At 37.4% G+C, this 17,323-nt stretch overlaps 1 protein-coding gene across 1 annotated transcript; it reads right to left on the bottom strand.

The window, feature by feature from the left end:
- Window positions 1-2,429: 2,429 nt before the first annotated feature.
- On the bottom strand, window positions 2,430-15,348 carry LOC590174. The gene is made up of 5 exons (XM_011674750.2): window positions 14,862-15,348; window positions 7,019-7,167; window positions 6,308-6,580; window positions 5,467-5,757; window positions 2,430-4,683 (listed from the first exon to the last, which is right to left on the bottom strand). Exons 1-5 carry the CDS (start codon window positions 14,923-14,925, stop codon window positions 4,474-4,476), a joined length of 987 nt encoding a protein of 328 aa, XP_011673052.1. The 5' UTR covers window positions 14,926-15,348; the 3' UTR covers window positions 2,430-4,473.
- Between the last annotated feature and the right edge of the window lie 1,975 nt (window positions 15,349-17,323).

Genomic DNA, 17,323 nt, shown 5'->3' with positions numbered 1-17,323 from the left:
ACACAAAGTAATGCTTGATTGCTTGATACCAGACAAGTATAGGACAAAGCCGTCCTACCCCTCCACACAGGCGCATACGCAGGGGGGGGGGGGGTAAACCCCCCCTTCATTCTTGTTGATGTGTGTATTTTGGACCATAACCCCCCCCCTTAATTTGTGTGTGTTTATGCCAATGGCTGACCTAAAAAGATGACCTCACCCTCCACCCCCCCCCCCCCCCCACGGAGCAAAATGTCAAATTTTCAAATTTTGAGACAAAAAAAACACACCAAAAAACTGTCCTCTAATAAACCCCCTTACCCTATTTCATAGTCCTAACCCCTCTCCACCCCTGCGTGGAACCCAGAATAAGTAATACTGTTGCAGTAAAGTTACCGTGTCTACGTCCCTCTAATTTTTCTCACGCAGTCTGCTGAATATTTATTATTCATTTATTGATGGTTTCTATATGCAGGATAAGTACATTGTTTTAGTCCGTCCGCGCATGGACGCTATTTATCGGGGCTTCTGAAATATAATTCAATGAAAAACTTGAATCTGAATCTAAAATGCAGCACAGTACCTGGTGAAGACAGTGTGAATTGAACCGACCGCTGGGCCCTAAGGACTTCAGGATAGCTGAAGGCGAGACAGGCAAGAAATGAGATGGATGGCTACAGAAGTGGCAGCACTCCCAAAAGTTTCGTGAACCTGTAGAACTAGGGCATACCGACCATTAAACGATGTGAATAACTTCATTATCACTAGGAGATTCTGGTAACACTGACGCTTTTTGAAATCCCTGATTTTCTAATTTTGTCGAAATTGACAAACAAATAAGAATATTCGTCCAATGAAAGGAAGGGATATATTCGATTTTACAGTGGAAGAGTGCGGGGGGGTGGTATCCTGAACTCCGCATTCTGAGTTATAAGGGGCTGTTATCAGTCAAACTGTTATCATTCAAATGAAGCTAATATCACACAAATATTTTAATCTTTTAAAAAATGTTTTTATTGTTGAATACATTTAAGGCAACACCGTAAATATCTTTTCTTGACGGTCGATACATTTATAATCAGCTCTGTCGATAAAGGTACAAAATTGTATTTCATATTACCATAGTTGCTGGAAAACATTACAATCGAGTGTGGCTTTCGTGTACATAATTCTAGAGATAGAATGATACGGAATTACATGGGTTAGAAAATTCGTGTAATACGTCCCATATGTGATGATTATATGAGAAGCCACTCAAATTGTTCAAGGTATATAATATTAGGTCTGTAATTAATTACCCCTCAATTTTATTGCCTTTCATTTAATTAAACTTTCAAAGATGAGGAAGCAACATCATCTATCTTTGTTTAACTTAACTTAATTCATAGATCCGTTGTGTTTCTTATGATGATGACACTTTTCTATTCTCAAACCATATTCTATCCATATACACTCGACAACTTACATTGCCTTTATAACACTCAGTGCCCTGAAAGTGTTCTTCACTATCTAAAGAGGCCTAAGATTGCCCAATTTAAAAGTGGTAACACTTTTAACATGGTCCTCTATGGTGCTACGTTAAAACTGTAAATCTACCCTTTCGAAAAAGATGGCTCTTCGCAATCCCATTGAACGGCGATTCAACTCTTTATTTCTTTCTCAGACAGTGGCACCATGCAATATTGTTAAAATAAATATTACAGCTGCACTCTGGCAGTCGAAATCTATGACAATATTATAGAGATATCGACTGCTTTAATACTCGAGGACTGGCTGCTCTTATACGCTCAAGTGAAATTTGCCTCCCCTGCTATCAGCCCTCGGCGCGCGCCTCCCAGTCATGCGCGCATCGGGGTGATAGCAGCGGAGGCAAATTTCCCGAGAGCCAGTATACAAATATTGACTGCTCATGAGGATGATGGTGGGAACTATCATTCCCAAGGTGGTGTTTACACCGGTCCTTCTATCACCCCCGAGGCGAAGCCGAGGGGGTGATAGAAGGGCCGGTGTGAACACCACCGAGGGAGTGGTAGTTCCCACCATCATCCGATTACAGAGCAGTCCATATTTGTTTTATATACATCATCCTTTTTATTGATTCATGATTAGGTCTAGCTGTAGGTCTAGATCTAGCACTAAAAAACAGGAAACTAGATCAAGAGGAATTACTCACCAGAATAAGAAAAATCCAACATCAATTAGTCCAAGGCAAGAGTAATGAATTCCTACGCGCTGCGCGTAACCGCGCGATTGCGGTAGCCTAGCAACTCAAAAAAATTGTGAGCGCAACTAAGTCGCGGGAGGGGTTAGGGGTCCTATCCCGGGGTTTGATAGTAGCTATCAAACCCTCTGACGTAATGATACTTGATAGATCGAAATGCTCCTTGACATGTGATATAGTTTTGACCAATCAGTGAATGACAATCTATGTATGAGGTATATAATATAGAAACAGCCATTCCTCGAGTATTAAAGCAGTCGATATCCCTTTTATATGCCGAATTCAAACAAAAATCTACCACGAATTATTGCCTTATCCTGTTATCGAGTAAAGATTGGTTAAAACATCACGGAATATCTGAGAAACTGTCTGTTTATCAGCGTCGGAAAAATGCCTGAAATTTTCGATCAGTTGGGAATCGCAGGGAAAAAAAAGGACTGTATGTTGTCCGCGCTCGCTCAAAGAACATTTTAACACGTAAACCAATGGGTATCGCAGCAATATTTTATTATTTTCCTGGTAACTGGAATTTTGAGGGATTTTATTCTTGGACTATTAGATGGTTTTGGGATTTTTCGTTTCTTTACGGGAATGGCTAAAATCACGACTGCAATTTTGACCTATATCAGATTGCTGGATTTCTTTAGTGAGGTATATAATATCAACTAGAAGATTGAATCCTGGGACTAGGATAACAATAATTTTTGTGTTCTCAATATTTTTATGATTGCGTGGAAACATATCTAAGACAACATGTCGACTAAAATGAAATGAAGAGCTAATGATTGGAATGGTGAAGAGTAATTAACAATTATTCAATTTACTCATTTTATACCTGAATTACCCTACGTATTAAATAAATAGAACCTCCGAAATGTATAATGCCAAGGGGATTTCTAGTCCATATTTTGAAGACATCATAATTAGTGGCGTCACATAAAAAAAAACAGAAACAACCGGGATGGCAAGCGGAATCACTCCCAGATTATAGGAACCGTGCGCGTGCTTGTGTTTGTTTGTGCGTGTGTGTGTGTATATGTGAATTATATGCCTAGATCCCTGTGCAGCTGTAGATGACATTGGATAGTGAATAATTATTTTCCATGTTTTCTTGGCCTCCAAACAGGGGCGCACGTCTGTTTTATCCTAGGCTCTAACACAAAGCTCTGCAATTGATCGTACGATTGATTATTTGCGATCGATTGCTTGAGAGAGTGATCAACACTACCAATCGCAACAATCTATCATACGACCACTTACTAAGCTTTGTGCTACGGTCCTCTGGACACGCCACTGTTTAGCCGAGAATATAAACAGAGAAATGACGATGTCCTTATAATTATGTTGACCTCATAATTCTATGTATGCGCTGTTGAAAAAGAAAACTACACGTATGTGTTGATAAAGAAAAAAGAGGTACATACAGTCATAGTCATAGGTGGATATCCCGAGGGAATAGGGGGATAAATCCCCAATATTTGAACAAAGGGTAACCGGCCAATGTATATCATCTGCCTACTCTAATGTTATGCATATGTTTATGATAACATGCTCAACGTAAAGGCTTTCATTTAAATTTCGCCTAAAAGTATTAACCAAATCGCATGAATCCAGTTTTAAAAAATCCCCCCAAAGTTCAGCTTCAGAGGGGAGGGCTTAATCGAAAGGCCTCCAATCAATCGCAAGTTTGCAGTCTCCTATCTTTTATGTACATAGATACGATTGATATCGATCACAAATAAGTTGCGGTTGATATCAACTCTTTGTAAGACGGGCCCCACATCATTAATTGAACAATATAGAATGAAAAAAAAATGTACACCGTCTTTCTTTCAGGGTTTTTATTTCTTCATTAATTCAACACCCGACCTTGGGAATGAGAAAGAAAAAGATCGTGTAAAAGTATCATTTTCGTGACGTTGCGTCCATCGTTTCTCCAAGTGTCGCATTAACCGTGGAGCCATTTTGTCATCCCGAACGATCAACGATATCCTGTCAAAATATTCAGTGAGGTATTTTCGAAGTCATTTCGCTCAGTGTCCACACTACGAACAACGCCTCCGTCATGTCGGCCTTCATGGCAAAGAACTAGTGAAGAAACAGTGCATCAGACACGAAACAAATGTCCTGATTTCCAACATCCTCTTCCTATCAGAGTCTATCTTCTAGTGATCAGCACATCGTCCATCCAAACACTGTGAATTACGTTCGTCGAAAACGCTGAGCACTAAAGTACGTAGAATACAAATGTTTTGAGTGCCCTTCCATTTGGACTACAGGTGCCGCCGCGTTTGTATCGTGAAGGCAACAAGAAACGTTGTCAATAACGGTAATAAAACGTTGATATTTACACTGTGATGTCCAGTATTACAATTGTTTCCTTCACAGCAGTATGTACATGAACCAAACAGACGACATCCAGAGTTGCATTCTTCCAAGTTATGAACGCAAGATCGCTCAATCGATTGGCCAGATACGATTTTCTGAAATCAGAAAAATGAAGAAAAAGTAAACAAAGTCATACAAATTCAGTTTAATATTCATTTAATTGTTATATCGATGCTCAACATGAATCTCTCTCGACTTCCTGTAACATATCATGATAGTTTGGCCAACCAGGTTTGAGTTGGGCAGAGCACTATGGCGAATATTGTTTTATCGGGCAAGCACAAAACAAAAGAATATAATTCAAGTGTTGGGCAAACTGGATAGCGCTGATGACATCAACGGAATAGCCCCATCTACGATGATTTTTTTTTCGAGCAAACCATAATTTGCGTGAAGAAATTGAACCCCGAAGTGAACCAACATACTAATTTCGTCCTGCAGCCCCCCCCCCCCCCCCTCTCACACACACATACCCCCATCCCCCATTGAATCAATACAGAGAGTATGTGTCTGCCCATTATCCAGCCCATCTAAAAAAATCAGGGTACCCAGTCACCTTAAAGGCTGCGCCGTAATAGCATGAATGAATTTGCCGATTTTTTGTTTCCCCTCAAGAAGAAAGAGGGCTCTTACATTTGACGAGTAGAGTGTTAGAAATGGACATATTATGTATTTTTTCAGTTTTTTGATCGAAAACTGGGCTAATATCCTGAAATAAACGATTTTCTTATGCCAAACACAACGAGGGATTTCCCATCAGAAAATATTAAGGTATGTGGCAGCCCCCATCTCACAGATTTCTAGAGACGCTCCTAATTGTTTAAAAGCAGAGAAAGAGAAGGATAAGAGAGACATAAACGATATAATATAGTACCTACCTTGCAAACACCTGAACATTGTATGAGTTCTACACCCACACCATTGGGATCAAACTCGGTGCCGCACGCACTACTGTCCTGTACCTCGAATGCATCAGGACTATAATAACATGAGAAACAGTCTTGCGTTAAATTGGATTGCCTTGCGATGACGTCAGGAGGGGCGTCATTACAGAAAGACCCCTCACAGCAGAATGTACAATCTTCCTTATCATCACAATCATTACAATCGTCTTCACTCAGGGCACAGCCTCTCATCACAGTCGTCTGTTTAGATATGTAGACATTCATCTGTGAAAACACAAAGAAGAGAAGAGGAAATACATTATTTTAATAACAGAGAGAATCGTTCAACCAATAAAGCAGGGATTTTTCTAAGAGTGAGGGGGGTATTTTACCCCTAAATATTTGGAAATACTCCCTTCTTTTCAATGTGAGTGCTTATTTCCTTAATTATCAGAGACTTTAGAAACCTGAACACCCCTCCCCCGTACCCCTCACAAATCACAATAGTTGTTTCGCCGCCCTTTCCATGAAGTAAAGTGAAAAGATTCCGCGCAAAATGATGTTTTAGTGGGAAAATTAGCCCCACTCCATAATTAAAACGGCTACTCCATTTAGACTAAACCAAATTGTAAATAGAATTACTGTATTCTCTAGCAAGTTTGAAGAATCTGTTTTTTCTTCATTGTATGCCATTCCAGACTGATTTTAAGTTACAGCACAAAATAAGTCAGTCACGTTAATTAAGCTACGCAGTACATTAAACAAATATGACTATATTGATTGTTTAAAATATTGTAATAAAATTGCTTTGACAAATAGATTAAGTTTGAATGACCTCACAGGCGGTGTCGCACGTCGTTCTCACTGTGGTCTCCATTGAGGGATTCACACAGTCGATATCATGACTACCGCAGTCGTAGCACCACATACTGTCTTCGAAGTTGTCTTCGGGTAGGAGATAGTTACAGAGATCATCATCGCAGCAGTGTGTACACGACTCCCAGCCATCGAGGGGGTCAATGAGGCACATATCAGGGCAGTACTCATCCTGGTAGCAGCCACGGGAGATGTGGATCGACTCAGGCCCTCCTAATGAATTATTTGATACCTAATGAGGAAAACAAAACCAACAAACTGACGATTAACAAACATCGGATAATAAAACGACAATCTTGTGGAGTGCAGATTTATTTATTTTTACAATAACCCATTTTCCAATTACTTTGACTTTTTACTCTTCTTACTCTTATTTTCAGAATATATTAAGGCTTATAACCCTTTCACTGTTTCTTCACTCCCTATTAGTATTAGCGCATGCAGTCCACAAATGGTCAATGGAGCCCAACCTTTCTTTATCTCCTGATAGCTTTGAAATTCTCTTTCTTCACTTGTTCTCACCTCTGCCCTTTCTCTCCATCTCTCTTCTCTCCTTCCCCTTCTCCCTCCCTTTCTCCAACTCCATTTCTCCAACTCCATTGCTCCCTAGCTCTCCCCTCTCTCTCTCTCTATTTCTCTCTCACTCCTCATAGACCGTGTTCAAACTTACAAAGCAGGCGTGTTCACAATCGACAATCTCGACGGTTTCCGTCCAAACTGATGATAGTTCACTGGGGTATAAACACGCGTCGTCCGTACCGTTGATTGGCCAAAATTCACACTTGTAGCATTGCGTAGCGACAGTCAGCCGGGCTACTCCTGTCGATGTAGAAAGAGAATGGAAGCATGTTTAACACGGGTTTCCCATGATTCAAAGTAACATAAGTAGTAATTTTAGTAGTAGTTTTAGTAGTAGTAGTAGTAGTAGTAGTAGTAGTAGTAGTAGTGTTAGTAGTGGTAGTAGTAGTAGTAGTAGTAGTCGTATTCGTCATCGTAGTAATACTGTAGTAGCAGTAGAAGTAGTAGAAGTAGTAATAGTAGTAGTAGTAGTAGTAGTAGTAGTAGTAGTAGAAGTAGCTGTAGTAGTTAGTAATAGTAGTAGTAGTAGTAGTAGTAGTAGTAGTAGTAGTAGTAGTAATTTAGTAGTATACAAAGGTGAAGAGGTGTCGTGGTCAAGTTAAAAGGACCGTGGCTCATATGGTTCGCGGTTCGAATTCCACCGCGACACTCATGTCCTTTGGCAAGACATTCATCTACATATGGGTTCCTGGTATATGGAGAAATTCCTTGATCGTTTTAGCGGCTTAGCATGGCGGTTCCACTACAGCCTGGGTAATTAAAAGATAATTTGTATTGAACGTAGTAGAGTATACACTGTTGTCCATAATAGTATTAGAAGTAGTAGTAGTAGTAGTAGCAGTAGTAGTAGTAGTAGTAGTAGTAGTCGTCATAGTATAAATCATATTGTCACAATAATTTCATGAAAAGAGGTACTCAAAATTACTCCAACTTTATAGGCAACAGCGGACTTATATCGTAGCTGCGCTATATATCATCCCAATCATCACCGCCAATACCACTACCAAATCTCTGGCATATGCAAAAATAAGTATGTATATCCATATCCCAAGTGCTTTTTTGAGTATGCGTATATATATATATTCGCCATGGTGTAGAGGGACGGCCCCTCACCGCCATCTTTCACTTTGACGAAGACAACCTATGTCCCTATGCGTTACCTCTGACAAGGTGGGATCGACAAGTTTAGACTACAGTGAATCATAAGTCACACCTGTTATACAGACTTAACCTACGATACTACATCATGATAAAAATAATAGACGATATCAAGTATAGTGTTTTAGAAAGTTATTTGATCCTAATAATATGCACGGGGAAGTCCAACCTTGATAGCTAACTACTCTAGAAGAAATCAGGAAAATCAGAGAAGTAGAATGGTAAAAGTTTGAATGGAATCGGGAAAAAAAGGTATTTGAGAGTTATGAACTTTTGAAAGTTGTAATCATTGTAGGTATAGGCCCTTCAATTGGCTGAATCGGTGAGGGAAGTGAGGGGAAGGAAAGTGAAAAATATAAAATGATAAGACACCCTTCCAATTTCCCATAATCGTTGGGCAATTACTAACTAACATTTCATAAAGGCAATATGATCAACCCCCTAATGCCAGTGCCCCCTTAATAACCGGGCACTCGCTACGCCACTGAAAATTTAAATGCAACTGTTACATGGTGTATTTTAGGAAATAATAAGTCATCACTGATATCTTAGGTCATGTGCTATGTATTGCTGACCTAACGGTCATGGATTCAACTTAGAAGGGGCCAGGCTGAGGGCTTGTGCGCACATATTGTCTAGAAGACTAAATGCTTCCAGTGCAGAGACGGGGACGATGTACTCTCCCTTTCCATGAACCTGGGAGTATTCTTTGGCAAACAAGTCCGAGAAAACAAATTCCATAATCAGAAAACACGGTCCCTCTTAAAAGAACCCCTCCCCCATACGAAACAAATACAAATACAAAAACGCAAGACTCAAAAAAAACAAAAACAAACAAACAAAAAAAAAAAAAAAAAAAAAAACAAGAAACAAAATCAAACACAAAAAGGTCACCCCTTTTCATCAACATTCTCTGACAAACAAAAAGGGGAAAACATTATTTTGTACGAACAATCATAACTTCTCTTACCTCATATTTTATGTATATAGGCATAAACTATGAAGTACGAGATTGATTCATTTCTGTTTGCCATTATCACAAAGTGTCAATTTGTTGTTTGTCTGTTTAACATTTATCCTTCCTGTAAAGCGCATTGAACAACATTTTATCGGATTTCGCGCTATTTTGTATGTATGTATGTGTATATATATTATGTTGTATGTATGTATTTCATTTCATGTCATTTCCTTTTTATTTTTTCATTTCCAAAAAAAAAAAATACATGATAACGAATACAATGTAAAATGTATACAAAACACAGTTACATTTGTAATAAACAAATCTTAATAGTAATTTATACATTTGAGGAAGACAAAAATTGAATTATACATTTAACTGCATTTGTATTTTGAGGAAATGGAGAGGTCCACTGAAAAGCAAAGCTTGTAAATTGTGGACCCCTCAGATAACAATGAGTGTGAAAAGAGTATAGAATACATAAACAATCAAAAAAAGAATTACGGCCAAGAGAGATAACATTATTAAAACACGTAATGACTGGAAACAAGAAGACCTAAACAATAACATGATATGACGAAGGAAGAACAGAAAAAAAGGGGGAAATGTGGGCTGCGTTTAGAGGGATGGAGAGGAGAGAAAATGAAAATTGTAGAGACGAGCACGAGATAGGAGCGCACAAAATTATTGAGATAGCTGAAACAAAAAGAGCAAGAACATGATGGCAAGTAGTATGGATTTTTAGAGATGGGCAGAAGAAAAGAGAGAAAAAAAGAAAAGAAAATGGGAAGGACATGTTCTACCACAATAAATGTCTAAATATTATACGATTTTAATAAGGAAAATTTCAACTTTTTGTTAAAAGCAATAAATGAAGTGAAAGTTTTCACATCGTTATGCAGAGTATTCCAAAATTTAGGGCCTATAAAAATAAACGTGTTCTGTGCAGAATGTGTTCTCAAAAGAGGTAAGTGAAACTCATCGGATTGTCGAGTGGGGTATTTATGAACAGCATGGTTTTTAAGAAACATATCATTAAACACAGAAGGCAGTATGCCACTATTGTAATTAAACATAAATTGACCGAGCTGAAATAAGTACAGATCCCTATTTTTTAAGATGTTATTATCAAAGAGCAGAGGATCAGTATGGGAGCGTACGTATAGGGGCATTACAGATAATACGAATAAACTCTCTTTCGCAGCAATAGAACTCTTTCCAACAATTCCATCGTCATTTGAGCACGTTTCATCACCAAAGTCTTCTAGTTTAGAACTAGAATATGACCTTGAGCATCATGGCTCTACTGTAGAGCTTAGATCAAGAATGAATTGAAATACACATGCCATTTGACATTACGTTCAGAAGAACTCCACAACACATGGTAATGAATGACAACAACTAACTGACTTTATACTCTGGACTAGCAAAATACTAACAAATGTCATTTTCAAAGAAAGAAACTAAAGCTGACCACCGTCTCTTCACAAAGCAAACAATTTAAACTTAAAAGTAGAATAGTCAGTGATTAAACAAATGGATTTAATTATACACAAAGTGAAAACCACCCGTACCAATTGATTTAAATACATGTAAGGTAGTGTACATGTAAATTGGTCGATACAAAACATGCAAGAGCGCTGTATAACTGAATAAATGAAGCTTTTATTACCATTCCATCGAAGCAAATGAAAATTATTAAAAAACATGTTATAACATAATAAATAAATTCATGTCATTAATCATCTTGCATTATTCTATAGCACAGAGTATTATCCTCGTTGAATATGTAGTATTTGAATGTCTAGACTCTAGAATCCCAAAACAAAATATAAAATTCGAGTTGATGAACTGATGACTGGATGACATAGGCTACTATGAAGCTGTGAAAATCTTATTTAACTTAATACAGTTTTGTATTCTTTCCTAAGTTGTAAATTGACTGAATCGCTCAAATAATGAGAAATAAAGGATATAAATAATTACAGAATTTATAAGATTCATAGCAACATGGAACAACAAAAAAATGCTCATATCGGTACCTTTGATATTCGAATTCGTATTGATTTTATATTTCTTTAGAAAGACAATGTCACGATCAGCATTAATATTCAAATCAGTTTTATCTTGAAAAGAATGTTTTTATATAAACTTTTCTAATCCTGACATTGTTTAAAAATATCAGGACTTTGTCCTGACACAATCCGCTAGTTGATTATAAATTCATCGTGTTCGAGTGTGACGACGATTCTGCAAATTACAACGACCCAAAAAACTGTCAATATCCAACTTTCTGGCCTGTGTCCAGTTTCTAATGTGTTATTGGTTAGATGACGTCATACATCAGCTGAACTTGGAATGATTGTTGTCATTTTGAATGGAGATTGTCATTCCAAATTTGGATAAATGATAATCTATACATTACTGTCAGAGTTGGCCGACATTCACATTTTTCGTGCGAGTGCTAAAAGCGACCATGAAAGCATGGAAGACAATATATCAGATGGAAACAATTTACGTTATTGAACATTCATGACAGTATATGAACATTGGAAAGGATCGAGGAGGTGGGGGGTGGGGGGGGGGGAGTATTTATAAATGAATTGTAACCCTTTTAATTTTTATCACGGGAGTGTCATGTATTGGTTAATCTGTTTCTTATAATAGGAACTTTTAGATTTGCACGTCAACTTACAGACATGATATAGGTCGATACCAACTGAATGAAAGTGTCATCATAACGAACAGATATTATGACACATTGTTTTGAATTAGAATCTATTTTTAGATCATGCGTTGCTTCCTCTACGATTCATGTCTGTGCAGCTGCACTGTGCCATCTCAAACAACTCATCACTGAACCATTTTGGGTTATCTCATTAGAATTTCAAGTGTGTTTTACCCTATACCTGAGTTTTCAGTACGTCCTAAATGTACAATGTGTGCAGTAGTGCAAATTATTTGTGTGTGACGTTAAATTCAAATATATGGACTACTTCGTTTGGAATGGAATCCAAGCGAAAAGCATTTAAAGACGATAGCAACTACTTCCGAAAATCAACCGGATTTCACTGAACAGCCTTGTGTGTCACCTATGGTAATGTGTGAACACACCTCCCTGTAATGACGTATTACGTAATCTGAACATAATTTATATGGGATATGCATTAAGGTATTGAAATTGCCCTCTAGTTGAATTTTCGAAATAGTTGCTACGGTGTTATTCGTTCGTTTATTCGTTTCTTCATTAAAAAAACAGTCAAAATATATAACTGTATACAATATAAAAAATAAATACAAATCATTAACAATCTGTCATGTATAAAGATAAACAAACCGTTGAATATGAGCAATTAAAAAAGAGAAAATACGGGAATGCATGTATAAGGCTTTTTAGTTTACAGTTATCTTAGTTTTAAATGATACTTAGGAGTGCTCAAACTACACGTATAACAAAGAATGATGCCAACAAGAAAAATTAAGAAATTGAGAAACAAAATCAAATAATGAAATGCACTCTCGAAAGAGTCTTTCAAACACATATTTGCGTGAATTTCACTCAAAGTTGGCGGGTTTAACTCCTACGGAAATAATTTAAAATATGACCCATCAAAATTAGATTTCCCCTCCTCTGAATTAAGAGAATATGACAACCGATTAGTCATATATTTAGCATTTAATATGACGATTTGTTTATAAATGTCGGTACTGCAGACACGATGTTACGATATACATCGGTGTAGATTACAGACTAATATTTCAAAACACGGATCACTATCAAACACGTGTCGTGCATTGTCAATCTATAGGAACTTTGCACTGTATCATATATTGTTGAACTTCTGTATACAGTTTTACTGCATTGTCATGATATAATGTTGTTTTGTCTCTTTTATTGTTTTTTTTTATAATTTAAAATCGAATTGTGGACAGAATTAAATTAATTAAACATTGAAATTAACCATACAGACAATACTGGAAACCCAGACAAAATCAATTGCATTCTGAATACTAAGCTGGAAGTTAAAAGCTTGTTTATCCCAGTAATGAATACTAAAACAAGAACATAGAACACAATAATTAAGCTGGACGTTATTAAACTACGTTAGTAACAGGGAATAGTAAAGTTGAATGTAAGGGAAAATAAAGTATAGAGTCATGTCTGTTTACTGAGTTAGATAATTAAGACAGTATGCTTGCATGATTTTTGCTTCTCATGCCAAGACATTTGTAGGCCTATATTCTGATTGTGCCGTCAGTGCCATTGTTTGTTAATCTTGCACTACCGTAATGACTTCAATGGAGCAGCAGGTGTCAAATATACTGAAAGTATATATCCAATGTTTACGTCAATAAAAGTATTTTATACCCGAAGAATCGTACTTTGTGTAAACTGAGTTTAAAAAGCCAGTCTAATCTTTCGGTAAGTAAACGATTATTAGCGGTCAACTTGTGTAGACCTGATATTTTTCAAGTAGAAATAAAGTTAACGAAGCAAAACAAAACGTATTTTAAGCAGAACCACCCCCCCCCCTCCTCCACTGCCTTGAGCTTATAGAGTCATATTTTATTTCAAACCACTTGTTCTGTATGTCAAGGTATGTCTTTTAAAAAGTATGGAATTTTCTTGGGCGTGGATATCCTTTTGGCTCCCCAGAATTGTCACAAGATGTATATCGGTAACTTTTGACATATTACTCATTACCGGTTACATCTAGTCACTGGCGTAGCCAGGTTGGATTAGTAGAAGGGGGTTTGACACACAAAACCACATAGTCACAAACAAGAAGTTCCAAGGATGACCTTCTTTATAGCGGAAGTCTCGGAAGAATAGGGAGGTATATAGCCCCCTTTTTTTGCCCCACCACCCCTAGCTACTCTTATGAATTTGTTTTAGATGTGTACTGGTAACTTTTTAACGTAGGTTGGGCGAAAGTTAGGATGACCTTCTGACGTTAGAAACAGTAAAAGATTTTAGACTATTTCCTCCAGTCGTCTATCTTTTTGTTATAAATAGAAAGTAACATTTGGGAGTGCAAATCTACGAACAACAATATTTTTATGTCTGAAATTTATATTATGCATGTTCGTGATTTTTTATTCAGATGAATTCAGATAAATTCGGTTCGGTTTATAAAGATGTACAAAGTAATAGTCCAATGACTAACCGCATGTTTACATGGACAAAAGATAATTACGGTCATTGATTAGAAAGAAAAAAACCGTACATAATTATATTCTATCGAAAGAATACTTTAAAGATGGATTCCATAGAGTCACACTAAGAACCCGAACGAGAATGACATTTTGATGTATTTTCCCCCAGATTTCCAGATTACATTTAATTTCATTTGAAAGGTTTTGTAAAATGTAATTCCTTCAATTTTCTCTCTATTAAATTCTTTGATGCACAATGGACTACAAACTATACTCTGTAAATTATGACCAATACATGTTCATATTAAGATTGCTATGAAAAGCATAGGAAATTAAGCTAAAGGAAACACGAGATTATTCTAAGCTTTGGGGCATATACAAATGAACGATTTAAACCAACTTTCTTCTAACTTAACAAGAAGACTTAATATTTCTCTACTTCCTCTCATTTTATAACTACCCATAATCCAACTAAGTAATTAGCAAGCCATTTCCCTTTTGACAGAACTGCGAGGAAGTACTTTATAAAGCACCAGTCATCGTCACTATAGCTACATAATTAGAGCATATCCCCCACATGACACGCATTTTACACTCGCAGTGGGTTAGTTCGCGAAATCTAGAGTTCATGCTGTAGTAAATGTTTACGGAGTTTGCTTACCAAATAACATGATTCCTACGAAGATTAAGACTGCTCCCGCGCAGTTTCCAGATTTTGAGTCCATTTTATGACTAAAGTATGAATCAGACGACCCAGCATGCAGTCGCGCACTATCCTTCTCAGGGTTGATTTTAGGCTGATCTAATATGGGCGGGAAACATATCTGTGACGTCACACTGTGGGCTCCAGCCTTGCCCTCTGTGCACGGTGTACTCCAAACGTTACTCCTACTCAAAAACTCCTAAAGTTACAACTTCCTTTTCTAGATGAAATACTTTTCAAAATTCCATAACGAGTAGAAAAATTGAAGGTCCAGCTCACTTCGGACGATAATAATTTCGAATAGAGAATTCAGAGTTCTTCATGATGAAAATGAATCGAAGTCAATGGCAAAGAGAGAGAGAGGAGGTAGGTATGTCTATAAATAACCACGCACTGACATGTGTTGTAAGAAATGAATAGCACTTTTCCTGCCGGAGGAAGAAGGGTGTTTCGCCGCCTTTGGGAGTTACCCTAGCTGCTGTTGACTGATTAGACTCATCCAACCAGTCGTTTTCTTCTTCCGATTGTTTATTTTCCTGGCATACTCTCCCTGGATATCACTATAGTAACATAGATTCGGAAACTACATAAACAAACATCGATACAGGTATATAGATGAAATTAAAACTATTGAATATCTTCGAATGTTCGAGAAGCCAAACTGTTATCGCTTCCAATTATTATTCTAAAGCGCTCTATCTTCGGCCACCTGCAGTGTGATGTCTGTTCATCAGCAGCTCAGGTGCCAAAACTGTTCAACCAAATTCAATGGAATTATTATCATTAACATATAATCAACGAGAGGAAGAAGAGTATTCCTAATTAACTATAACTAATCGGCAAGAGAAGAGTTGAAACTGGTTACGGAGCATAATATTTGGGGAAAACATGAAAACTTGTTAAAGCAAAGTGACACTAAATTACCATGGTGATAGAAGACCCGACATTTTACAAGTAAGCTGTTATAGTTATTTTCATCTCTCATAAGAAAGGGCCAATCTTTTGAAATGCCTCCTGTAAATTGGATTATAATGCAATCAGTCCAAGGGCGTATCGAGGGGGGGGGGGGGGGTGTTTTGGGTGTTTACCCCCCCCCCCCTTTGGCAAACAGGGGGTGTTTTGGGTGTTCAACCCCCCCCCCCTTAAAAAAGGGGGTGTGTTAGAATGTTAAAGACACCATTTTTCTGTGTTTTATCTATGCCCCCCCCCCCTTGGCAAAAAACAAAAATAACATAACAAAAAAGAGGGTGGATGCAGAGGGAAAAAGGAGTGTTCACCCCCCCCCCCCCCTCCCCTCGCCTATTCACCGGTGATTCGCCGCTAAATATTTTCTCACGAGTTGGGGAATAAAGAGCTCCTTATCCCCCTGTTTATCATTGTCTAAAATTTGAAACTCCAGCGTTAACCTGCAGTGGTTCAATGTGCAATTTTGAATCGGTATAATAATAAAAGTGCCAAAGATCTGACTGTGATTGTGAAGGCTAACAACTGCAACGAAATACATATTTAATAAAGTGTGCCTCTCGGTTGCTCTGCTGAGGAATTCTCCAGATTTTAAACATTGTCGTCATTATTACAGATTTAAAATATTTTCCCAAATTCAGTTCATATCGCTCCAGTTTCTCAACAGCTGAATAGATCGTATCCAAAATCCCGCTCTAGTGACAACCGTAGCCGCCCCATGAAAATTAATCTTAGAGGCACTATGGCCTATTGCAGCCAACATCAAATTCTGTAGAACTTTGCAGGAATTATGAATATGTCATGTAGGTCATATATCTGTGAAATTTAAACATTAGCAGCTAGTGTCCTCTCATTTAAATTATGCAAGGAAACCCGTTTACTTGCTAGACTTTACTGTCAGACACGATTGAGTAACTGACTGGTTTTTTTATTCTTTGGTAAAAACATACATAAAATGAGCTGTAAAGGGAACATGAGCATTTGTTTACATCAATAACCCACTTCTTGTAATGGCCAAAATTAAATTGATTGAATCTTTGCGCAGCCGCATAAAACGTACGACCATTCGGTACAATGGTCTGAAAATCAGAATATTAGGCCTACTTACTGGCTCTATAGCTCTTAAGTCAATTCGACAACTAATATTCGTTATTTTCCCACTTAAAGACATTTTCAAGCCCCCCCCCTTTTTTTTTAGGGAAGTTCTAAATTAGTATTATCTTTCAAATGCCGTTGTAATTTAAACTTTTCATTTTTTGGCCTGCAAATGGGACATAGTACCTTTAACAATTGTGAGTGCAGCTATACTCAAGATTACTATTACACTGTTGGTATGTGATTCATTACAGAACACTAGTCGTGATTTGAAAAGGGACAATAATTCATTATGATCATACCGTTAGTCAAAATTAATCAGATGATTGTACTGCATGAGTATGGGACGCGCACATTTTCTT

This window comes from Strongylocentrotus purpuratus, unplaced genomic scaffold, assembly GCF_000002235.5.
Source record: "Strongylocentrotus purpuratus isolate Spur 01 unplaced genomic scaffold, Spur_5.0 spur5_scaffold_12, whole genome shotgun sequence".
Classification (NCBI taxonomy): Eukaryota; Metazoa; Echinodermata; class Echinoidea; order Camarodonta; family Strongylocentrotidae; genus Strongylocentrotus; species Strongylocentrotus purpuratus.
The sequence above is the reverse complement of the archived record's forward strand: the minus strand, read 5'-3'. Positions and strand labels throughout refer to the sequence as shown.